Source organism: Populus alba, chromosome 1, assembly GCF_005239225.2.
Source record: "Populus alba chromosome 1, ASM523922v2, whole genome shotgun sequence".
Lineage (NCBI taxonomy): Eukaryota > Viridiplantae > Streptophyta > Magnoliopsida > Malpighiales > Salicaceae > Populus > Populus alba.
Window position 1 is genome coordinate 11,162,525 of NC_133284.1, and position 26,005 is coordinate 11,188,529.

At 33.0% G+C, this 26,005-nt stretch overlaps 1 protein-coding gene across 1 annotated transcript; it reads right to left on the reverse strand.

Annotated features, from left to right (window-relative positions):
* LOC118035997 (uncharacterized) lies at window positions 1-1,248 on the reverse strand. The gene has a single exon (XM_035041676.2). The coding sequence runs from the start codon at window positions 976-978 to the stop codon at window positions 145-147; it is 834 nt and encodes a 277-aa protein (XP_034897567.1). The 5' UTR covers window positions 979-1,248; the 3' UTR covers window positions 1-144.
* Window positions 1,249-26,005: the final 24,757 nt, after the last annotated feature.

The following is a 26,005-nucleotide window of genomic DNA, read 5'->3' on the forward strand; positions in this document are numbered from 1 at the left end:
TTAAAAATAAAAACTATCCACAGCTCAGCATTTAAAAATCAAGAAGCAAAGAAAAATTGTGTTGGAAAATGCACCATGTTTTTTTTAAAAAAAGGATCTTCCCTGGAGATAAAAGAAAAGAGAGAAAATAATTTCCACGTATTTTTACAATCTATAGATAATAAGAAAACAAGGCAACACCGCACGACTATCAAATACCATCAACTCGCCATTATCCCCACTCACCGAGTCAAACCCGACCCGACAGTCATCTATCAACGAATCAAAACCGATTTGCTTTGTAACCCGACCCGCTACGACCCGACAAACAAGCATCGCTCTCCTTCCCCTACCAGCACCAGCGCTCTCATGAGCTCCTCCACTGCCGGAGAACGTGCAAACCACTGCCCCCTTTCCCCCTGGGAAAACCCACGCAGCACCACGCGCGTCCTGTACACCTCCAGCGGGACCCAGGCAATAAAACCGCATCATCTCGTTTCCATCCGCGACGCACCTTGCATTCTCCTCCCATGTGGTCCCACCCGACAACCCGGCCCGGGTTTTAACACTCTCTCGGTATTCTTCAAATCGGGCCACCGTTCTGGGCCCGTTTTGCACTTTGAAGATCATCTCGATCCGACCCGGAAAAGATTTATTGCTCCAACTCGTGTGAAAGATAATCTCTACCACATTTCTCGAAGGGTGTCCCTCGGGCAGCTCGGCGAGGACAGGGAAAACCGGGTCAGGGTTGCGGGCTGACCGAGAAAGCGTCGGGGGTGTAGAAACGAGTTCAGGTTTGGGCTTTTGTTGGTTCTGATTGATAGGATGGCGTTTAGGTTTTGGTTTCTTGGTTTTGGTTTCAATAATGACATCTTTAATGATTTTTGAAGAGGTTTTCTTGCAACTGGAACTGGGCAGTAAGTGTTTGGGGTTCGGGTTAAAAACATCATCAAATGCTCTTGACTTACATTGCAATGACTTAACCCACCCGCTCGCCATTGAACGGACCAACCTGCAGACTAATGGTTACTTCCAGCAAAGCAAATACTTGCTGTAAGGTTAAAGGACTCGAAAAGAGAACAAGAACGAGAGGGAGAGAAGGGTTTCTTGAATTCTTGTCTTTCTCCTTCTGTCTTGGGTTTCCTGGGTTAGAGTTTTTGGGGTTGTGTTTGGTGTTTGGTTTTCTTTTTCATGACAGAGGTGAGGAGTTTGAGTTGTGTAATGTAAAGAATGGCATGGAAGGGACATGGCGCGATAATAAATGGACTGCCCCTGCCCCTGCCTCTCATGGGGTATGTTTTTGAAATGACGATAATGACCTAGATAGGGTTGATCTCTGATTGCCCACGTGCGCGCGCGTTTTGCATAGTTTGGTTTTCCTGACGTGATAGATAGAGAAGGAACAGAAAAACGAACGTTGCTTTATGTGGTTTCTTCCGGTTAAAAAAAAGAAGAAGAAGAGATGCGGTTCAGGTGAATTTTCTTTTTACCACAGGTAAATATTTTGGGTTTTGAATGGTGGAAGGTAAAGGTTTTAACTTTTTATCAAGACTGGCTTCACTTGCCGGTTTTTAATTTAATGCTGTCGTTTTGATCATGAGAATGAAATCGCCATATCTTTTCGAGTTAAGTATCCTCTCTCTCTCTCTCTCTCTCTCTATGTATGTATGTCCATATAAAGTAAAGAAATTTGGTTGCTTTGGAAAGGATCTCATCTTACCAACGCTTTTTAATTTCATCTTTAATGCCTTTTTTGCAGTACAATTTCGTTTATATCGTGTCAAATATTTTTTAATGGGTCTAGAAAAGTACTATATACCCCGCACTACAATGTGGGGTTAAATTATTATTATTTTTATAAAGAATAATTTTTGAAAAAATATTTATTTTTTTTATTTTAAAAACAATTTTATAAAAAAAACTAAATCAACCCGAGTTAATCCGTTAAACTCGTGATCCTTGCAATGACATTAAAATAACCCAATATAAAAAAACAAAGAAAATCACAAAACCTATTTTTAAAATAATTAAAAATAATGTTGAATGATGAAATTAAAAAAAAATAAGTAAAAAAAAAAAACAATGTCAACCCGCACTCACTTTTCCAAACTCATAACTTATGTCATTAGACCGGAAGTATCCTATCTAAAAAAACTATGAAACTCAGTCCCCAACCAATCAAATATTGAAGGATGAAATTGAAAAAAATAATTAAACTATACAAAAGAATCCAAAAAAAAAACAAATAACAATTAAAAGAATGAAGATCAATATTCAAATAAAAAATAATTAGAGGATTGCTATTTTTTTTTATTGAAGGATAAAAAATAATAATTAAAAGAATAAGGATAAAAAATTAAAATAAAAATAAATTAGAGGACAACTACAAGTTTTTTGTTGAATGTTGAGATTGAAAAGAAAAATCAATTTAACAAAATCACAATTAAAATAATGAAGATCAAATTTGAATAAATAAATAAATTAGAGGATAAACTATAATTTTTTTATTGAATGGTGAAATTGAAAAGAAAAATTAATTTAACAAAAGGATAAAAATTCAAAACAATGAGGATGAAATTGAAAAAAAAAAATATCACTAATGAAAATTGGATGATAAAATTAAAAATAAATTAAAATTTTACAAAGGAACCAAGAGCAAAAACTAGAAATCAAAAGAATAATGATCAAAGTTGAACTCTCAGTAAATAAGGAGGTAACTCTAAAATTTTGCATGGTTAACGTAAATTTTAAGAAAATAAAGGAGAAAAGATGGGAAAAATAAAGAAAAAAAGTGTCTTTGACATTTTACTGTTACACCAACATCGACACGTGTTGCCCCAACAGGAAGAGGCCAGCACAATGCTTCCAATGACATGATAGAATAGAGATTTTGGCTAAGAGAGGTGTTACACACACATGAAAGCGGCACAAATCTTGATTTTAATGGTATTTTGATTGTTTTACTATATTTTTAAAATAAAATAAAATTTATTTGTCTTCAAATAATTTAATATAATAACTAATAAATTTTGTAAAAAAATCTAATTACCTACAATAACCATAACCGGTTAAAAAAAGTTTTATGCGAAGAGCAAAACTGTTATTATAATGTTGCAATGAACAATGTTTTCCCAATAAGTTTTAGCTTTTGATAATATACCGTGGAGATAAAAGTGAACCACATGTATGTATGTATGTGTGTGTGTGTGCATTCGCTTCTTTTCATTCTTAAACAAAAAAAAGGATAGTTTTCTGGTTTTGACTTGTTTTTTAGAAAAGAAAAAAGCAGGGAGGTATTTATGGCTTTCTTTGGAGTTTGGAAACCCACACCGGCTTGAATCTGTCACCATATCAACCCTGTATTCGAAGATTTCTTTAATCTTAGATAATTAATAGCATTTTCCAAATTGATCTGTACTCAACGAGAAAGAAAATTATAATGCTCAAATGTTGTTTTTCTTTTCTTTTTTTCGTTGGTTTGTTAATAATAGTTCATCACCCTATCGATCGGTAAAGTTGCTTGCCTTCGAGCTATATGATCGCAGATCACCTGTCAACAAAGGAAAAGAAATATTATATATGTCTTCTCTTATTTGGTAAATCCTACAATATCATACTGTCCCTTTCTCATTTTAACCTTGTTGTGGACATTTTTATTAGAAAATGCTGAGTAGCTTGAAGTTCATGATCAGTTCTCATTTCGGGCGTACCATCCATCTGCCCTAAACATAAAAAAAAAACTTAATTATTCTGCATCAACAAGTATAAATTAGTTAGCACTCAATCCAGTGAAGTCATTTTCCATTAAAGGCCAGCCCTGCCACCTGGTTTTGAATGCTTCGCGTCTAGCTTTGTCTCTCCTTCAAATCAAAGGAACATTAACTATAAACAGTTTTCTTGGTGGGGCTGAAGTTTCAATGCAATAGGAAACCCTATGGGACCCCTCCAGGTTTGTTCTTTATGCATTATTGACTCACCTGCACATATACAGGCAGCCTTGCCAAGTTTCTCAATCAAAGAAGGAAATAATTAGTTACAGAGACCTGTTTGAATGACATACTTAAGAGGGTTGTGCCGCCATTATAAGTAATCCCCGCTGTGTTCACGACGGAATCCAAGAATTTTTCCAGTGGCAATTTTCTATTTTGCGTGTAGAAATTAATTCCTTGGATTAAAAAAAGAAGAGTATGGAGGAGCAAGGAGGTGGAATCTTTTATTGGAGTTTGAAATGGTACAGGTGAGGGAACAGAAGAATAGAAAGAGAATGGAAACTGCAGAGAACGCAATATCTAAAAAAGCACTGAAATTTAAACTAATAAAACGACAATTTGTCTTCCACGTTTATTTTTCTTTTTGGATTTTAATATTCCTGATATCAACCAGCATCATGAGCTAGACTCAAGATAGGTAGCCGGTCGCTATTCAAAATGTTTGGTGCTCATTGGGATAATGGCTAGCGGCTATGTTAGGAGGCGACAGCATTGATTTGTGTAACCCTAACAATAATATTATATCCATCTTTTCCATGGCAAACAGTACTTACAAGGCTCAAGTATTTAGAACTGGAGACGGATATGGACGCCCGTTTAGCTATCGTAGCAGGAAATTTGAATCAAGCAAGTCTTGATTATATGGTAATAATGAGATTCCATACGGCCATTTGATTAAAAGAAGTGCAAGAGGTTTGTCATGGAAATGGTTAGGGCATAAAAGCTAAGTATTGGTGGGTGAAGGTGGGGTTGGGGCTGGGTCGCCAGCCTTAGCTCTCACGCCTGTAGAATCTATTTGAACTCCGGGAACTGCGTTGAATGTGGCGTGCTTGGTTTTTAACAAGCCCCCAGAATTTCTACTTTCTAGCCTCTTCAGTCTCCACCACTTTTGTTTCGAAAATGGTATGCATGTTTTAGTTTTCTTGGAGAAGCTTGTCCAACCACAAGTCCTGCTCGCTTTACTTCTAAACTTCTAGGTCTCCTTCATGAACTTTACGAGACCTAAATGATTTTACCTCTTAACTTTTGTGCCCGTAGTGGGGACTTGTGTGTTTTGCTTTTACCTCAGTGGGTAAGGCATTCTATGTTATCATTAGCGATTATGTTGAATCTGAATCCATAATTGTATCTAACATAATATCTTATATTTAACAAATAATAAACCAACTCATTTAATTTGTTTTGGATCCAGGCGGGTTAGATATTTCAGGTTGGTGTATTTTTTATGGATATTATAGATATTTGTGAAGTAAAATTATGTTGCTAATTTTTATGGGTTTGTATTTATAAGCAGACCTACAATATAAATTGTAGATGTCATGACACCCCTAGTATTATGTCTACTTTTCATACCTTACAACACCATTAAATTTTTGGTACCCCCTCTCTTCCAGCAAAGAGACAAACTCTTTTTTATTATGTTAAATAAATATATATAATAGGAAACTCACTAACAAGAGCTTTGAAGCTGAATAATTTATAAAATAAATAAAAATAAATGTTAAATCCATAAACTATCAAATATAAAAACAAAAGAAGTATATGGTATACGGGTTGATTAAGTTTCCTGAACATCACTAGTACCTATGTACTTTCATGTTTTGATCCAGTCATGAAAATAGGATAATTTGATTAAAAAAAAATGAAAAAAATCATAAAGCTTATTTTTTTTTTTTAAGAAAACCAATGTCAAATGATGATATTAAAAAGAAAAATAAATCTAAAAAAAAAAGATGTCAACCTGCGTTAAAGTTCCAAAACTATGATCTAGGTCATTAGATGGAAAGCACTTCACCTGGAAAAACCATAAAGTTCAATCCCAAACCAATCAAATACCAAGGGATTGGATTGGGAAAAGAAATAAATTATACAAAATAATTCAAAAAATAGCAATTTAAAAAATAAGAATTAATATTGAAATAAAAAATAAATTATAGGAAATCTATTTTTTTATTTAAGGGTGAAATTGAAAATAAAAATCGATTTAACAAAAGGATAAAAAAATCAAAATAAAGAGGACCAAATTGAAAAAAAATAAAACATCACAAATCAAGATTAAAGGATGAAATTGAAAAAAAAAATATAAAACAACAAACAAAAATTAAAAATTAAAAATATGAAGATCAGAGTTGAAATATTAATAGATAAGAGGATAATTTTGATTTTTTGCATGTCTAACATGAATTTCAAGGAAAAGAGAGATAAAAGAAAAAAGAAAAAAAAAAGCATTGTCAACGACAAATCGCGTCACCACCAACCACATACACCATCACATTAGGAAGAAGACGCCTTAAAGATCCTTCTATATAGTGGCACACATCAATCATTTTTTTAATTATATTTATTAAATTACTAAATTAACCCTTAATAAACTCAATTATCTCTAAAAAAACAATATGAAAAGGATAAAAGTGCCACTAAACACTAGTTTTAAAATTTTGATTTCTACAATATTTTTATTGTTTCACTATGTTTCTAAAATACAAAAAGACCCACGAGTCCCTATAATTTGATAATGACCCATGAACCTTGTGCAAAGACCGTACTACCATCAATAACCACTTTGTTTATTTTTTGTGGGAAGGGCAAAACTATCATTACACTATTCTATTGAACAATACCAATAAGTATGGATGAACGATATTTTTCCAAGGGGAATTAGATTTTTTAATGTTCTCTGCTCGTATGGTGGTTCATGAATGTATCTTTATATCCATGAACCACATCTATTTTTATAAAAAAAAGGCTAAAATGAGATAAAGATCGTGACACATGAAAAAATGGCAATCATTTAGGTAATTACCCCTAATGAGTGATGATGTTTTTTTCAAAAATAAATGATCTTATCACGTGGTACATCAACTAAGCTTATATAGGTCTAGTTATGATGTAGGCATGTTAGAAGAAGCATTTGAGATCGAGGTATGTATACTTGGGGCTAAGAGGGGACCCTTATCTTGTTATATAGTTACTAGGATTTTTAGGCAAATTTAAAACAATTAGGAGTTGTGTCATATCTGCTGGACTTTTTAAGAATATGTGTCATTCCTTTCAGTGGTTTAATTATGCTCAAAGCATATGAAGAAGATAAAGATATGAATACCAAAATAATTAGATAAAATATTCTTTACTTATATAATAGTTAGTGAACATATATACTTTCTAGTCAAGAATGCTAGAGAAAGGCTATGATCGGGGCAATAATGATGGCATTTGCTGCTTTTATGACTACATGTTGCTTTACTTCTAGATTTTTTTGTGTACCTACTCTAAAAATACTTTTATAGTGATGACAACAGCTCTTGGATGGACTCAAAGAATGACGATGCTCCTCTTACTCTTATGCATATCATTTTGACATGTCTCTTCATAGAAATGTAGTTATTTGCATGCATTAGAACACTACTAGAATTCTTATATTTATTGACAGATTTTTTGTTGGTATTTGTAATATCATTTCGTTGGCAATTAATTTACCGACGAAATCACATTAAAAAATGCTTTGTTGATGAATCATTCGTCGGTAATTTTTTAAAGAAAATGATGAAAAGAAAAGAAAAAAAAGAGAAGAAGACATACCTAAGAGTGGAGGAAAATAGGAGTTGAGGAGAGGAGAGGAGAGAAGAGAACGAAATGGATATTGATGTTTTTTATACAAGGGGAAGAAGAAGAAGAAGAGGCTCGTCTATTGTGAAATGAGAGATTCTATTTATTGGGCATTTTATTGACAGTTTTACTGACAGATAATTAAATATTAATATTTCCAACCATTTCATCGATGATTCCGTCTGTAATATTTAATTAAAAAATTTAATTTAATAAAAAAATTTCAGAAACCGTCAAATATTACCAACAACTTTTTAATATGTCAGTGATTTCGTTTGTAATATTTAATTTATTCAAAAATTTTCAGAAACCTGCTAAATAACATTGATAACTTTTCAATTTGTTAGTGATTCCATTTATAAAGAACAGTAATTAATAGTGCAATTGGAAAGTGAACAATTCCAGAGCTCTTTAGAAAATACCAACAGAATGTTTCGTCGATGATTTTCTTTGTAATTGACATGATGAACAATGTCAGGGAAAAGTGAACATTTTACCAATGATTTTACCGATGAAATTAATTCCGTTGGTAATTCTATTAATATAAATAACACGTCATCAAATTTTTGGTTTTATTTTAATTTTTTTTTCATTGTAATTCTATCAGTATATAATATCGAAGGAATATTTTTGTCAGGAAAATTCATTGTAATTTATCGACAAAAATATTCTGTCAATATTTTTATTTGTATTTATTAATTTTTTAACAGTGAAAGGTAGAGTTAAGGCTCGTAAGAAAGAGACAAAAACGTAAGCTGCTTTTATGTTGCCAAAAGAGTCTCTTTGCGCATTCTCATTTGTTGGGCTAGTTGGCAGAGATTTGAAGATGCTGATGGGGCACTTATGACGTGGAGATCTGTAACCCTCCAATGGCTTGTAGTTTATGGGTTATCTGATATGGAGAAAAACTAGAAAACTTCCAAAAAAAAAAAAAAAAAAAAGGTGAAATGACTCTTGTTTAATATTTCTTACAAACGACACTAATTAGGCTTGAAGCAAACCTAATTGGGTTGAAAAAGAAAGATACCAGTTGAAGAAAACCTACAGATTAAGTATGTTGTGTTGTTTACAATACCCTTTATTAATTTACGAGATGTTTGGAAGTGCAGTTTAACTATATTTTTTTAAAATGTTAATTTTTTTTACTTTAAATTAGTTTTTTTTATATTTTAAAATCATTTTAATAAACTGATATAAAAAAAATTAAAAAAAAAATAATAAAATATTATTCTAATACAATACTTTAAAAACCAATCTATATCAACACCCTAAAAAAGAAACGTTTCTTTGGAAGGTTTGACAAGTAGAAGATATTCAAAGGCTTAAATTTATTGAGTTGATGAATGTTTTGACCAGCTTGGAGGCATGAAAGAATCAAAGCAGTTTTAGGAAAACTAATGCAAATGAATTAAATGCACTAAGATCTCCCAATAAATGAGATATTATTTCTTGATCTACTATATTTCTCATTCAAAGCCTCATAAATGCCGGTTTGGAGTTTTCCCTTTAATGCCTCGTTGTCATCCAATTCTTACCATTTCCTGCCACGAATTTCCTGAGGAACATGTGACCCCTTCGTATACTTTTATTATCCTTACATCTGTATTAGCTCTGTTATATAGCAATAACTAGCCGAGTTTATGGATTTTTTTTTATCGAATTATGTGATGATTAAAATTATTTATAGCGATTTGTATTTCGGAGAAAAATGTATTCATGCATAAAAAGATGTTATTTTTTTACTCATGCATAGCTTTTTTATTTTGATAAAAAAATATATCTTTTTTTATTAGCAACATGGTTTTTTCGAATATAGATTTAAGTGGATGATTTTTAAATATTATTTAAAAAAAATCATTATAAACTATAAAATAATTAAAAAAAAAAACTAGAGTCCTAAAAAAATTAAGGTCAGTCTCGCGTGCCTTATTCATTAATTTTTAAACTCAAGTGCTATTTGATTGGACAATTGATATGCTGTTCACTATATCAAAAATTGGGGTCAGAGTATTTTTAGTCTTAAAAAAATTTTTTATTACTTTAGTTTAAAAAAATAATTTAAAACTGTGGTTAAAAGAGGTTGAACTCAGAATATGTTTGTAGAGTGCACATGGTTTTTTAACTTATTACTTCATAAAATATAATACTATATTTAGAGAATAAGATTATATTACAGCATAGTTTTTAAACTCTGGTTTGAAAAAAAAAATTCATTGTTTACATGACTACTGAAACCAAGCCATGTTAAAAAAAAAAAAAAAAAAAAAAAAAAAAAAAAAAAAAGTCTAGTGTGAATTGCCTGTTGACCCAGCACTGTTGGCGAAATTACTCGGTGTGACCCGGTTTTCAAACATCGCAGAGTCAAACAAACGGGCTTTAGTCTTAAATCTAAATTTTATTTATTTTTATTTTTTTACTCAGAAAAATTTTATTGTTTTTATTTAAAAAAAAAAAAATTAAATTGAGATGCACTGGCTAGTTTTGAAACCGGTCCAGATATCGATTCGGGACCCGATCGAAAAATCGAACATGAAAAAAAAAAAGAATCTGAAGCTGACCTAGCTACTTTGACAAAGTGACTTCAAACTCGTTGACTTTTATTTCATTTTGATTTTAAAAAAAATGCTAGCCGGCCTGGGTATAAGCAACTCAAGTATCCAAGGAATGAGAGCAACCATTGCACTAAACAGCAGCCCAATATCAATAAACCAGACAAGAACTGAGGTGATGGAAAAGCAAAAAAAAAAAAAAGTACTTAAAATAATAACATTGCCAATTAACTTAAAATATGAAAGAAAAGGAAAAGGACAGTGGGGAAAGGTCAGGAAGTCCAAGAAGCCACAGAAATTCTTGATCAGTTGAGGAGTGATTATCGGATAAATCAGAACAATTTAGTTTTGACAGTCCAAATGGAAACAAGATGTGACAAGGAAAGGACTCTGATCATCATGTGATTTTCTTGGCCATTAGGATTTGGCAGGCTGGTAAGGGAAGGTTGGCTGGGCATGGAAAACCGCTATTTGCAGGCCCCATTTCCAGAGGTTGGTCCCCGCTCAGGCCTTCGGTAACTTCCATGACAGCCACCCTTGATCTGCCCTACCACCATTTTGGATCTTCTATCCTTCCGGTAGCACTTTAGTATACAAATGATGGTGGGTTTTTTAAAAAACAAATTTGTGTGCAGATTTGGACCCTTACTGGCTTGGTATGTCTGCTGGGAAACCTGTGCTTGGTAATTAATTGGTGGCTGGTCACCAAATTGAAAAATATGTTACCGTTTTACGGCGCCGATGAGGTTTTCTCTTCATGTAGTATACACGTACACAGCTGGAATGCATGTTTTGAACCCAAAATCTCTTACTCTATATGGAGGTTAATCAGCTAGTTTTTTCTTTTTTTCGTAGATACGGGAGCCAAGAGTCCACGAAAAACAAAACAAAACAGTGAGAAAAGCTATCCCAATCGCATCCTGATGCAAAAGATCAACGATTCCTACGTACAAGCTGAGTATTATTGTGCCAAGATAGCCGTTTTATTGTGAGGTTCTGTAAAACAAGTGCCGGCACCAAGAGGGATGCTTTAAGAACTGAAAGTTGACCTCTGTTATTTCGTCAGAAGCTGTCCTTCCCCTTTTTTTTCACTCGAAACACTTCAAAACAGTAGGATAGGTCGTCATCGTAATCATGTGATGTTTAAGCACAGATAATGCATGGAGCAGCACATGATCAAATTCGATTCCTGACATGTTTTTCCTCCAAAAAAACACACTACTTCCTAACACCAGCATATTTAAGCACGATCTCAGCATAGGTGTTCTTGAATCACTTCACGTGTCGTCTTCCATTGTTAACAAATCATTGCAGGAGGACTGAATCCACCCGTGCTAATGCAGGCAAGCATCCCGTTTAATTACTACTAGTATCTCATTATCATCCATCGTATCATCACCATTTGCTGCCTCACTATCAGTATTCTACTTCCATAATTGAAGATTTCGTTGTTCGTTTCTTGCACAAACATTGCAGTATCTGATGATGATGCAATGTCTTGATTTGTCCCGTCGTATTCATCCATGCAAGGATTTCCCCATGAGCGCCCTGTTTTTCAAACTGTGTAAAGAAATGGATTTCATTCCAGTTGAGAGAAGGTGCTCTACCCAGCATTTAAGAGGCAAAATTGCTAAGAAGGCCCATTATATATTATTGTTAAAAAGAGCCGAAAGGTAAGAAGGCCCATTAGTAATGCATACTAGCCGGCACTATAAAGTTAAATAAAACCCATCCTAAAAACAGTAACACTACTAGCCCATTTTCTTAATGTAAAAAATAATAAATCAAGATTAAGCTATGTTTTCTTTAAAAAATAAAATAACCATTTTTAGATTAAATTGAAAGAGATTATAATTTTTTATCTGAAAAAATTATTGACAATGCTAGTGGTGTGAATGATAATATTACATACATCAATGAATCCTTTCGATATTTGGATGGCTTGCCGGTGTTTGGAAATAGTGTAACGTTGTGTTTTTAAAGTGTTTTTTGCTTAGAATTACATTAAAATATTATTTTATTATTTTTTAAAAAAATTTTTGACATCAGGATCATCAAAATTATTTGAAAACACCAAAAAAATATTAATTTAAAGTAAAGAAAAAAAAAGGTTTTATAACTATTTTTTTTAGAAAAAGGGAAAGGCTATGTTTTTAAACCTTGTTCTGTAAAGAGAATTTTAGCTAAATTAAAATTTCAACTGACATTACTTATAAAAAATGATTTTGTACTTTAAATCATATTTTAAATAAATAACTTTTGAAATGAATTAATGAATTTAATACGTTTTCCTCTTGTTCTTCCGCTTTGTCCCTAGCATCTTAATGTCCAATGCGGCCATGCACTAGTGCAAGAGTTTTTTTTTTTGGATTTGTGATGCCGGACAATTGTAGTTGTGGATACTTGTTTGCGTGGGCAACTGGATGCGAAGCTCCAGAATTCTGAGATAGTTCACTATAGAATACTGGAATGTGCTGTTGCTGGCTTTTGAAAAGAAGCAAATATGATTCTCTAATCTCTTGAATTTGAGTACTGAATGCAATTGCTGTTCACCACAATATTATCATACTGTGATTAGTGGAAGTTGTTCACTGGTACTTGGCATTAAATACGTTCAAGTCCACTTCTGCTGCAACAAAGCAAAAAAAAATGAAAACAATTCTACTCTTCGAGTCTTCCTGCGTCCCACTATAATGCTGATGCGAAGGCCAAGGAGTGCATTAATTTTCAGGGCTCAGAACAATTGTGCATGCATCTTGTGGAGGCTCAAAAGAAGGCCATGTTGTCTAAATGCCATTGATGGCCCAAAAACGTCCCGACTGTCCTTGACTTGCTGCACCCGGCCAGCTTTGCTTAATTTGGTCAGCCCCTTAAATCATAGTTTGCTTCAGTTAAGGTAATATAACGGCCCGGATGGTTGGTGGACTATTTGTGATAACATGCCTTTTCCGACAAAGTTGAGGAAAATAGACTTTCAACTCGCCACGCAGACCCCAGATGTGAGTACTGAACTGGAACTGGAGGCTGGACTTGTGCTGCTTCAATTCTTGTAAGTTGTAATTCTTAATGGAGCAGTTGAGGTCTCGCATGGCTCTCTTTGGTTGTAACATCCATGAAGCAGAAGCATGTGCTTGGAACTGCTCCTCTAGCTACAGAAGAGATTTGGGGATTTCATTCATTATGAAAAGCGAAGAGGAAAAAAAGAAAAAGAACAAAGTGGGTGGGGGCGGGGGCCTCTTGGCAGGATCTGTAACGTATTCAGTATTGTATTTCCAAAGGATAATGAAAAAGTTTAGAAAGTAGTCAGCTCAATGATTTATGCAAGTGCAAAACTTGCTTTTGATTTGTTTTTTTGATCTAGCTATGATAAGATAACACTATCCGATAAGGTAATGTTTGTTGTTTGATTGATTGATGTATTTCGTGTTGCTTTTAGTCAATCAGGAAAAGGGACATGGTAAACTTGCTAGATTAGTGCTGACAACGACTGTTGAAACTTCTCTAGTTGCATCACTGTTTTGTTAGAGTGTCATGATGGAAACAGGGAACACATCCAAGCAAAAAGAGCTTCAATGCTTGGTGCTAACATGCGAAACTGACATCCGGTAACACCAATGGGGATCAAAAGGATATACTGTACTGTATGTTAGCTTGTTGTATAGAGAACCAAGTTGTAGAATACTGGATGGTGGTTTTAACATGATCCATGTCATTATTGTTTCTTAAGTCCATTTCTAATTACTGTTGCTGAAAAAGATATGCACATGCGTTCTTTGAATTCTGTATACGTTTGCACTTCGTTTCGAGTTGCAATCACATTTTGTTGCTGTAGAATCTAAAGATGGTCTCTATCTAGCCTGCTAATGGAAGGGTCCTACCATGGAAATTAAGCCCTTTGAATCTGTGACCTGTTTTCATGTTTGTCTATATTGAGTCTTTCTTTGTGGCTGGTCCCCAGCTTAACGATTGACCGAAAATGATGGTTGCTAGCTTGCTGTTTTGATGATTACGTAATTTTGTTTTGGTTTTTGTGGAGATGCTGTTGGAGCTTGTCAATTTGCGAAATAACAGCTGCTTTTGTATGTGCTTTACTCTCTTCATTTACCATTTCTCGATTCTCCCGTTAAATCAAGCACACTAAACTCTTCAGGAACACGAATGCCCCAGTCGCGTTTAGTGTAGTGAGATTGAATTTGCCAAAGCGCTCCATTGGCGTTTTAAGAGTTTACAGAAAGAAACCCTTGTTTACACACCACTTTAATTTTATCCATGTATAGGCTATAGAAGCCCGCCCGCAGTACTTCTACGATCGACATGAAACATCAAGTTTTACGACTTTTTAAGTCCACAAAAACAACCCTGTCATTTTCTATATCGGGGCCAAGTTTTCATTATTTCACTATCTTACAACAAGATTAGAGCTGCAGATGATAAGATTACAAGCAATCTCTCTTCTTGTACTGCTCTCTTGGAGACTTGAGAGGCAATTATTTAAAGTTCCCTTGCATCGTCACCCAGATCAAGTTTTGAAATAAATTAATGGCCAGAAAGAACCATGGCCAGCGTGCCAGGGTGCACGGGTTTATAGAATGGCACCGCAGGCTATGTGGTTGTTCACCCATGTACCTTCAAGCTTCATGGACAGACCTTGCACCTGATTGCCTCTGAAATGTTAGACCAGTCAAATCGAACATTTATGATTATGACCAAATTTGAGACAAAAGTTATGCTGAGAAAGCCTGTTATGGATAGCACTGATCAGTAACTGTCATGTTTCTCTTCGTGCTAGCTTGTGAGTGGAAGCCCAAGAAAGTGATGCAAACATGTGAGGCATAACTGGGTTTTTTGCAGTTTGTACATGTACACTTCAAATTATTTTGGGAGGCTGGCTTTGGCAACTGGCAATTGCATAGGTCATTGGCTGATACGGACTAGTTTTGGACATATTCTGGTCACTAGCTGAATGATGGTTATGTTTCCATTTTCCAAAAAGATTTAGGATCGGACCAAATTGGGTTTTGGAGTGGTGAAGGTTTGGGGTCGGATTTTTTACTTACGGCTGTGGTTCTTTCTTCCCCCCCACTATTCACCATTTTATTTACCCTTTTGGTCATCGCCACTGGCACAGTCAAATTACCTGGGCAGAGAGAGTCAGAGGAGAAAGACTGACAAAATGGAAGAGAAATACACAGGTAAGAGTTTGCAGGGATGGAGTCGAAAGCACTGCATCATTTGAATGACTTTTCTCCTTTTTCCCACTTGCTATGAATAATGATGAATTTACAAAGCTCTTTTCATTTGCGTGTTTGTGTGTGTGAGAGAGAGAGAGAGAGAGGGGGGCGGATGTATGCGTATGTTTTTTAGCAGAAGGTGATCTTGCTTTCTTCACCATGCATGCACCCGTCGTTTTATTATTGCAGTGATAATCATTGGTGTTACAACACGCCAACAGGTTTGCTAATGAAGAAATCAAGAGGGTCAATTAATACATGGACTATACATCATCTAAACGACAACATATCAATATATAAACATGCTTATAACCACTGCATCATCTGATCGGTTAATTTACTCCGGTAGAAATCAAGTTTGTTCTTGACTTCTGGGTTGCGCGAGGATGCAGTTTCTAAATGTACGTAGCAGTAGGATTCCTTGGGATGCATTGATCGATCACGTCCACTTGGGAAGTTCATTTATTCTTAATTCCTATCACTATCATTACGTAGTTCCCTTGATTTCAATTTCGGAGAAAAACCTTCAAGATCGAAATCATGTCTCTTTCTTCCTTTATGCAGGAGAATATTGGATCGGTGGATGAATTTACAACTCAATGATAAAAGCGAAAGAATAGTAGAACATGATGGTTGTTGTCCTCCTACAGGAATTTTTTTTTTTTTTTAACTTGCCTCCCCCTCTGCAAATTTGGATGTTGTTATAAGTTGAAACACCAAGGAGCGTGTTTGTTTTATAGTTTTAAAAGATTTTTGAAAAAAAAAATGAAAGTGTTTTATTTTTATTTTAAATTAATATATTTTTGGTATTTTTTAATGTTAAAAATAATTTTTAAAAAATAAAAAATATATATTATTTTAATATATTTCTAAATAAAAAACATTTTTAAAAAATAATCATTATCACAATTTTAAATAAAGTCTAAGGAAAGCAAATAAAAGGGTTATTAGTTATAATTTGTCCTCAAGTTATTACAAATTTTACTACAGTAGTTGCAGTTGTGGTGGTTATATGGCTATTTTCTTGATTATTAATAAGGAAGTTTTCATGTGATTTGTTTTATTTAATTAATATATTCTTTTTAAGTTTTGATAAATTATTTTGATTTATCTTGCATTTTTACAATAACACTCTGTATATTTACCTTGACTGGACATGTCAATGATACTATATATATATATTTAAAGTTAGAAATTATTTGTACTATAAACAACACTATCATAAGTGTAGTGTCGGACATGTTTTTTTGTGCCAAAAATTTTTATTCGTTTTTTAGTTTCTAAATGAATATTTTTTAATTTTCGGATATTGTCTTTTCATGTTTCTATTAATACATTGCTAAAAATTGTTTTCTGGCTCATATCACAAATCACTTTCTAAAAGTGCTAGGTTTGGTTGACAACTTTTCAGATATTTTTAATATTTTTTTTAGATTTTTTTTTTTTTTTTATTTAATTTTTTTTTCATACAATAAAAAAAAAAATTGATGGTACTTTTTTTTATCTCCAGCCAAACCCAATAGCGTTGGGTCCGGCATCTAGCAGGACCCATTAGCATTGGGTCATATCTGACAACCAGAATTAATAACATTGGGTCTTGCCTCCAGTCTACCCAGCAACTTTTGAATATTTTGGCTGTCAGATCCAAGTATACTAAGTTTATACTAAGTTTAGCTTTGTTTTCCAATCCAAAATACTTAATAAATTTTTTATTTTTTAAAAAAAATTATTATTCATCTGCTGCAAAGTGCGGCAAATATATTAGTGTGTGTACACATTGAAAAAGAAGAAATTTGTGTTCATTAAGTAATATTCATTGAAAACATATTGAAAAAAGACGAGAGAAAATGGTGGTAAGTCCCCACTAATATAAATTCAAGAAAACGCATACTCTGGACACAAATACAAGACAACAGTTCATAAACAACAACACAAATCTCTATCAAGCTAACCTGCCCAATCAACAAAGACTAAGATCTTTCGCTGCAATCATCATCAAGTCAGATGAGAAATTTGTGAGTTACCATGATCTCTTCTTGTAAAAATTGATTGCGGCGGGCCCCGGAATATTTCCACCGATTGTCAATTGGAATACAAAAGTGCTTCTGACGGCTTAAATGCCTAGAAACAGGAGCAAGGGTTGATTACAAAGAGAGAGATGGGAGGTGGTAAAAATAAAAGATGATGCCTTTCTCGTACGGTACAAGTCGGTCACGCACCTTCATAATTGCAGTTGATAAAGCGCTTCCATATTGCAACTGCGTTTTTTTATAAATGAAACATCATTCAAATTCAAGGACGCAATAATTCCAACGTCTTTGTATTGTTCATTTAGTCAATGTGATTAGCATTTCCTGTATTTCTCGTAAAGAAAGTCCAAAATAATCATTTGCGATTCACACCGGAAATCCCCACTCAATAATTCCACGGTTCTGTTGATAGAATCATCGAGACCGGCCACAATTTCAAGTGGGTCATGTGCCTGAGCAGTCGATGTCTTCTCCCTGTTTTTTGCTTTGCTTTTTAAGGATGTAATCACGAATCTTTCATGCTTAATTCTACTAGTTTTGTTTTTTGCTTTGCTTTTTAAGGATGTAATCACGAATCTTTCATGCTTAATTCTACTAGTTTTGTTTTCTAATAGTGAGAAAGAAGACGGATTCTTCCATCTAGTGTCTCTCGAGGTCTTAATTAACACCATGGAAGGCCTAACAAGGGTCTTAATTACCATGGGCCAAGTCCACTCCGAGGTATATATTCTTTCCCCGTCAGATGAGGGAGACATGCTATCAAATATTCGTGAGTGGTAAAAATGAAAATGAAGAAAAACTGATCGGACTCCGAGGTGTATATTCTTTCCTTTGAAACTCAGCTTAATTCGACGGTTGTCTTCCTTCGAATGGAAGCCTTGGGATTATTCGTTTCTTCGGATTAAAGAGAAACCCATTTCGACAAAAGTGAGAATAGAACATGATCGATAACAAAAGGCAAAAAAATCAAGAAAACAAAAAAGCCCACAGCTAATTCTTGCCTCGGAAGGGTGAGGATACGTAGGGGCAGGCACACATGTAGTGCTGGTGAGGCACAGTTGTGATACGATATAAATTTTGAAATGATAGGGGAGAGTACAAGTGTTGCTTGCTCCATGCACAGATGACACGAAGAGGAGGAGAGGGGCCGGCGGGGGATGACGTTCTTATAGTGCTCCAATGAGTTGTTTCCCAGCTGGAAGTGGCGATCTCCATGCATATTGTTCAGTGTCAAGTGCTTGAGAAACATGGATGTGATTGCAGGTTGTTGGTTTCTTTGCAATTCTCCTCGACCCTCCCCCTTCTCCTTTGAATAAGCGAGCGTTTGCCATTTCATTGCTGTCCTTGATGCTCTTGAATTCCTCACCACGACTAAATATTGGAATAATTAAGAAGCCCCACACCCACAACAAATATCCATGCTTAATATCTCAACTACAAACCACAGCTAGCTCCATTGCGCCTAATTTGGTACCGTCTGATCTTGCCGGACCTCCCTTCTGTGACGAGTTTTTTACCGCCATGAACAGAATGCTCGTACGAGCTCGGACATGTTAAAGCCTTGTGTGATAGATATTAAATTTTAAAGTGTTTTTTTGTTTAAAAATATTTTAAAATAATGTTTTTTAATTTTTTAAATTTATCAAAAACACACATAAAAAATAATTTAAAAGTAAAAAATAAATTTCAAAAATAGGGATGTGCTGCAACTCGAAAGAATTCATGATTTACAAGTTCCGGTGGTTAAAAACTTGAAATAGAGAAAGTGCTCTTTACGGCTGTCATGGGATGGAATCTGTGTGATATTAACTGGACTATATATATATATATATATAGCTAGGTGGTGACACGACACCCCTCAGTCAACACAAAAAAATAAAAAATAAAACAAAAGTGCGGTAACAACTCTATTTATTTAGCACATGCACTGACACCTATATTCAGCTATAAGCGGTATGACCCCTATGATGAGGTGGGAGGCCTTGATCCAATAAGATTCCTTGGCGATGTTGTACGGCTCACATTCCATTTAACCGCATTAATCAAGGTTAGCTCCATTTATTTTAATTAGTTGCCAACTAGTATCATTTAATTCTCTAATTAAGTTGACACGAAGTACTTCTAATACTAATACTTATTTAAAAATAAAATTAATATTTTATCATAAAATAATTAAAATTAAAAATATGATTGTAGTTGTTTTTTAAAGTTTTTCTTGTACTAAAATATATTAAAATAATATTTTTTAAATTTTATTTTTATACTGCATTAAAATAATCCAAAATATAAAAAAAAATTATATTTTAAAAAACACTTATATAACTACTCCTGCTTTTCTCGTTTTCTTATATGCTGGTAGTTGTCTCCTGTTGTAGTTGGGTCATCACTTGCTAGCTTCATCATTATCTTTTTCTTTTATATTATACATACATGTCTAGGCTATGATCATTTTCAACAGCTAAATTATATATAAATATATAAACTTATTAAATCGAGATCCTTAATCAATTGTATATTTATATATAAATTGAAAAATACAAATAATAAAATTCAAACTGAGAATATTCTTTTTTCTTTTTAATTGACTCCTTGTAACCTGAATATTCCTCGTGCTAGCATGATTGTATACCAAAACATGTCATGCATAAAGCTTCTCGTGATTATGCATAATCTGCTTATTAATTACATTATTAGAGAACACCACCCCACATAACTTGGAAGTGATGCTCCTCATTGTTTGCCTCCAAATACACGAACAAAAACTGTATGTTAGTTGATGGCCACGGAAGTAATAAAGAATAATACCAAGTTGATGCCACGATACAAACACAGACACTCACACCTTATCTTCTTTGAGAAAGGGGGATTTTTATAAGCCTAATCTATGAAGGCCCGCATATGATAAACCACAAAAAGGTTTTATTTAATTTTCTTCTGTTTTTTCCTGCTTTTGTCTTCAATTAATATGGAAAACCAAAACAAACAGCTACGGTCCATAATGGAAATAAGGTGCCAGTTCATTCACTATGCGGGAGATAATGTTTTTTAATTTAGTTAGTTAGTTGATTAAAATAGAGATGTTCTGTTTACCAAATTAGGAAAAAAAAATTAAATTTTCATATAGATGAAAATGTTTTTGTTGATGTTGACGCTATGAAGTTAAATAATATTTTAATAATTAGTGAACATGCAGAAATTGATAAAGATGATGAGATCGACGAGCTTTAAATTAATAAAAAAAAAGATGATTGACATGATGATGATAAAATTAAAGAAGAAGATAATTTTGGATAAAAATATTTTAAAGTGACTTTATATATAAAAATCAATGTTTAATGAAATTGACATTAATATAATTTTTCTATATGTTATTGTTTTATAATGAACTATTGTTAGCATAAGTGGTGTTACTATATTGTGATTTTATTGTATTTGCAAGTTGTATAAACAAGGAATATAAAATTATTAAGGAAAAAGAAATTGTTTTATACCGATCATGAACTTAGTTCTTCAGTAAAATTTACAACTTTGTGATTTTTGTGTATATGCTTGCTTTTATTATTAGCATGTTACATTTTGTGTATGATTTTCTTTTAACAGTATTTTCACATAAAAAATAAAATAAAACTAGTTTGCAGCATAAGTTATTGATGCATATTTACAAGTTTTAAAGTTTGGGTAGGCTTTTGTATAAGAGAGATGTTGTTGAATTGTTTTTTTTTAAATAAAATACAGTGATGATTTTATTTTTTTTATATCAAATTTATTTAGATAAAGAAAAGAAAATTAGTAGAGATAGAGACGAACATATGTAGGTAATGCCACTAGATGCCAGCCATGATAAGGCATCTCAAGCACCCTTCCTCAATGCATGCTCGATGAGTGCGAGGGAGACTTACAGAGTGGGTATCCATTCTTAGTAGAATGTATACACTAGGAATTATATTGCTAAGTGAAAACCCGACCACAACATGTAAACTTATTTTCCCTACCTACATGATAAGAAATTAAACAACACTGGATAAAGTCTGAATGATTAATTTTATTGAATGGATTGAAATTTAGGTCTATAAATGTTGAGGTTGCTCCCATGATAACATCGACGAAGAAATCATTGATGGAAATGTCTTTATCTAAATGGAGCTAGGTTTTCAAGAATCCTGAATGGAAGCCTATGATTGATCATGCCTAGTGCAGAAAGTTCAAGGTTAATATATACATAACAATTATTTTTTTAATATTTAATTCAATTAATTTTTTATTTTTAATAAACTAATTATTTTATGAAATTGATATGTAAAGAAAAAAATTATTGAGAGGAGCTGGCAAAGGCGTGCCTAAGAGATAAATAAATTGTCTTTAATGATATCTTAAAAAATAATAATACAAATTTGGTTTTTTAATTTAATTTAATTATGTTTTATTTTCAAAAAAATTAATTGCATATAATACGGATGGAATTACAATCAATAACATATAAATATAATTTTTTAATGAATTAATTACATCGGTAATATGCCTACTTATGATTTACCAATAGAATTATTGCTGGTAATTTTTTTATGCAATAATTCTTTCAATAAATCTATTAATAATTATGTCACCGACGGAAAGATTGTCAAAATAAAAATTACCAATAATATATTTTGTGATGATATTTTTTGGGCCATCATTTTGTAGATAATTGTACTTTCAATAGAATCTGGCTTGAAACACCGACAGAATATTGCATTGGTGTTTTGCTATTTTTTGTAGTGATTTATTACCTAATTCATTTTGCTACAAAATCATCAAATGGAAATACTATATATGGCCACGCTTGGCAGGACACACGAAGTTGTGTCCTTTGGACAACTATTCAGAACTCACGAGGGTATTAGATTGGACCCACTTGAGAAATCTTGAAAAGTACCATCGACCATCCAAACCAAATAATACGTCGAGACCTGTATAATCTCAAGATTAAAAATAATAATAGAAAAATAAAAATACCACCATCAATCAGGCTAACTTGACTATTTGTCCTTACAAAGTTGAGGCTGCAATTTCCACCATTTAATTCATGTACGGACATATTGGATTAATTAAATTATTGATTACAATGCGAATGCGAATTAGATGCTGATGACTTGGAATGAAAACTTCGGAAGCGTTTGTTTTTGTGTTTGTAACTGCGTTTTGACAAATTTTAATTTTTTTTTTTTGCTAAAATTAAGTTACGGTTGTACTTTTTGGATCGTTTTGATGTGCTGATATCAAAAATAATTTTTAAAAAATGAAAAAACATCATTTGCATATATTTCGGCACGAAAAGCTATTTGAAAAGCAACCGCTACCATCCAAACACGCTCAAGAGTAAAGAGTTGAACGTTGGTATAGAGATCGACTCAAAAGGGACGTAGAATTCATGAGAGAGGTGGGTGTGTCTTAAGATTTTTTTTATTTATTTATTAATGTGAATAACCGGGTTAGTTTGTGTGTATCTTAACTAATTTTATAGATTCTAAAATTAATGACCATGTAAGCTTTTAATGATCCTAAAATTTATGATGCTTAAACTAATAATTTTTAAAAAATAAATTTAAATCTTAATTAGTTGAGCTATGTTACTGAAAATCATTATTATTTAGGGTAGTGGTCTTATTAAGAATATATGTTATGAACCCTTGTGTCAAGGCGTTCTCCTCTCCCTCGACACATGAGCATGTGGATCCCCACATATAGTCACACAACGAAGGACAAACTTCACTATTCTCAAGCATGATATATTATATATAAATATAAATAATTATTAAGAGCATAGTTGCAGTAGATATATTGTAGAAGAAGATCAACAAGCATTATATTGTGCTCATGGCAATCAGTGCAAGCAACACCTTCGAAAAGAATGAGAAAACGACTAATACATAAAGTTAAGGTGTCCACAGATAGAATAAATAAAGGATAAAAGAAGAGGTGCTTTACTTTGGTTCTGCATAAAGTGAGATTTAATTAGGGTTCCTTGCGTGACACTTAAATTAAACAGCCTTTGCCTTTTCAACATGGTGCCTGGAAGCGACTTGCGATTAATTGGGAATGTCAATTCTGGAGCTTATTGTGGGGCCACGTGTAATGGGGTATTAACGCACCTTAATGCAGACACATGGCTAGGGGATAACGCAGAGAGTCTTGGTCTCACAAAGACCTGACACCATTATTTCATGGAGCTGTGGGGGTTCGTGATTTGATTTGATTTGCTTCCTCCCTTTTCATGTTTTCTTTGAACTACCTCTCCCTCTCCTGCTTGGATTAGATTCCCTGTATTGTGACCTTCCTGCTTTGCCATGCAATCAAAATTGTCTTCTTCCTCCTTGATTTCTCTTCGTCGAGAGCCAGCATCCATCTCAGTTTTGAACGCGAATTAATTCCCAAAACACCACCGTCTTATTCCCGGACAAAAACCTAAAAGACACAAACCCGTTACTTTCTTGTACAAAATACTACCTAAAAACCCTAATTACCAATCTCAACACCACCCCTAAAAAACCCCAAATTTATTGACAGCGAGACTTTTATATATATATATATATATATATAAATGCCATCTATAGCGAAGGAAGTGGCCGACAAAGCTCCTCTTGATCATAAAGACATGTGGAATTCATCCCTTTCAGCCCCTGAACCTAATGAATTTGTTGTGCTCGGGAACTCGTGAAAGCAGTTTCACTTATGGCTGAAGTCCTTCTTTGTGCACAGCCAAACCTTCTGCTCGATCGATCCTTTCTATATAATTTTCTTTCATGAATGGTAGATGACAAATACAGTAGGATCGTGCAAGTTTAAAGGAGTTTCTTTGTTGATTCTCAATTTCTGATGCACTAAAACTTGAAACATCTAGAGGGTGTTTGAGAGTGTGGTAGCGGTTGCTTTTCAAATAGCTTTTCGTGCCGAAAAGCATGCCAATAATGTTTTTTTATTTTTTAAAAATTATTTTTGACATCAGCACATCAAAACGATCCAAAAAGTACAAACCACACTCAATTTTAGCAAAAAAAAAAAAAAATTTTGATGAAAAGCCGGTTTGGTCACAATACCAAACGGGCTCTTAGACTGCAAATTAAGTTGTATTCATGGAATTATTAACAACAAAACAAGCTTGGAGTTCGGTTGGGATGCTTAATTGTAATTTTTCAAACTATAGTGGGTTATCAGAATATAGATTTAACTACAGGATATTAGTGTAATTTTCCCAATATTATTTCATAAATTTTGATCAACTAATATAAATATCATGTTATATATATTACCAGATCAGAGAAACGAATTTAATTTTGATAAGTAAATCTTGTGAAAATATATATCACAAACCATAAAATTAAAAACATATTATATATTATGTCATGTATATGAGATCAATATTAATTTTCCCTCGATTTTTATTATTTCTTTTAATGGTATACGTATGTTAAGGCTAGTTTTTGCATACCCTAATTCTTTGATAATTGGATTAATACCCTAATATACCCTAATTCTTTGATAATTGGATTAAGCTAGTTATTTAGTGTGGCCGGGTTCTGTTTCCGCATGATCGAATCGACGTGTTAGCAACTCGCCAGGCCTGCTTTCTGACTAGCTTGAGTGATCACATTTTTCTTTTCTTTCCTTTTCTAATCGGTGCTGAGTTTGACACGTATATGATTAAAGCACCGGTGAAGTATAAGGAGAGTGACCATGTCTATGACCACAAAATCTACCTGAAACTGAAATCGGGGTCACCAATTTATAGAGAGGCACCCCTTGATTGCCGGGATATTTTTAATAAATTAGCATAATAAATTAAAAAGTTTAATAGAATAATATTATTTCAAAAAACAATTGTTTAAATAGTATATTTTTATTTTATCATGCTTCATAATAACGATATTTAATAAATATTATTTTTAAAAAGCATAATAACTATCAATTGGTTGGCCAATTTATAATTTTATAAAATTTTTTCTTTTAAATATATTTTATGAAATAAAAATATATATTTTATCCAACTTGTAAACTAAATATAAATTCCAATTAAAATCTTAAAAAGCTATCGTTAAAATAATTATATGTGATTCTAAGTGATTAGATGTGAATCTGCATAATTAAATAAGAATTTACAAAGAGTTTTTAAATGTTTTTTTTTTTTAAGTAACTATCCCACCCGTTTAAATTTTAAATTTTAAAAATCTAGCTTAAGGATACTAGTTTTTAGTAGTTTTGTGATTTTACTTCTAAACCAGTAAACTAATTAGATGTAAATTTAAATAAATATAATGATTTGTAATAATGATATCATGGTTTCTAATAGTGATATATAGAAGTATGGTATTTCATGGAAGCTTTTTAGTTCCCTGCATTATTTCACCGTATATTTGTATTTTACATGCTAATTGCCTGACTTATCATGATTGCCAAGGGTGGACTTCCATGACTCCAGGGAATACAGACGCAAACATACATGAATTTCTTTGTTTGAAAACGCGGATAAAACTGTATTTTTAAAAAAATTATTTATTTATTAAAAATTATTATATATATATATATATATATATATATTGTTTTTACGTGCTGGTTTTAATTTTTAAAATAAAAGTATATTATTTTAA

What these genes read in the sequence shown, in the direction of transcription:
- LOC118035997 (XM_035041676.2), bottom strand. Translation starts at nt 978, where the DNA reads ATGGCGAGCGGGTGGGTTAAGTCATTGCAATGTAAGTCAAGAGCATTT.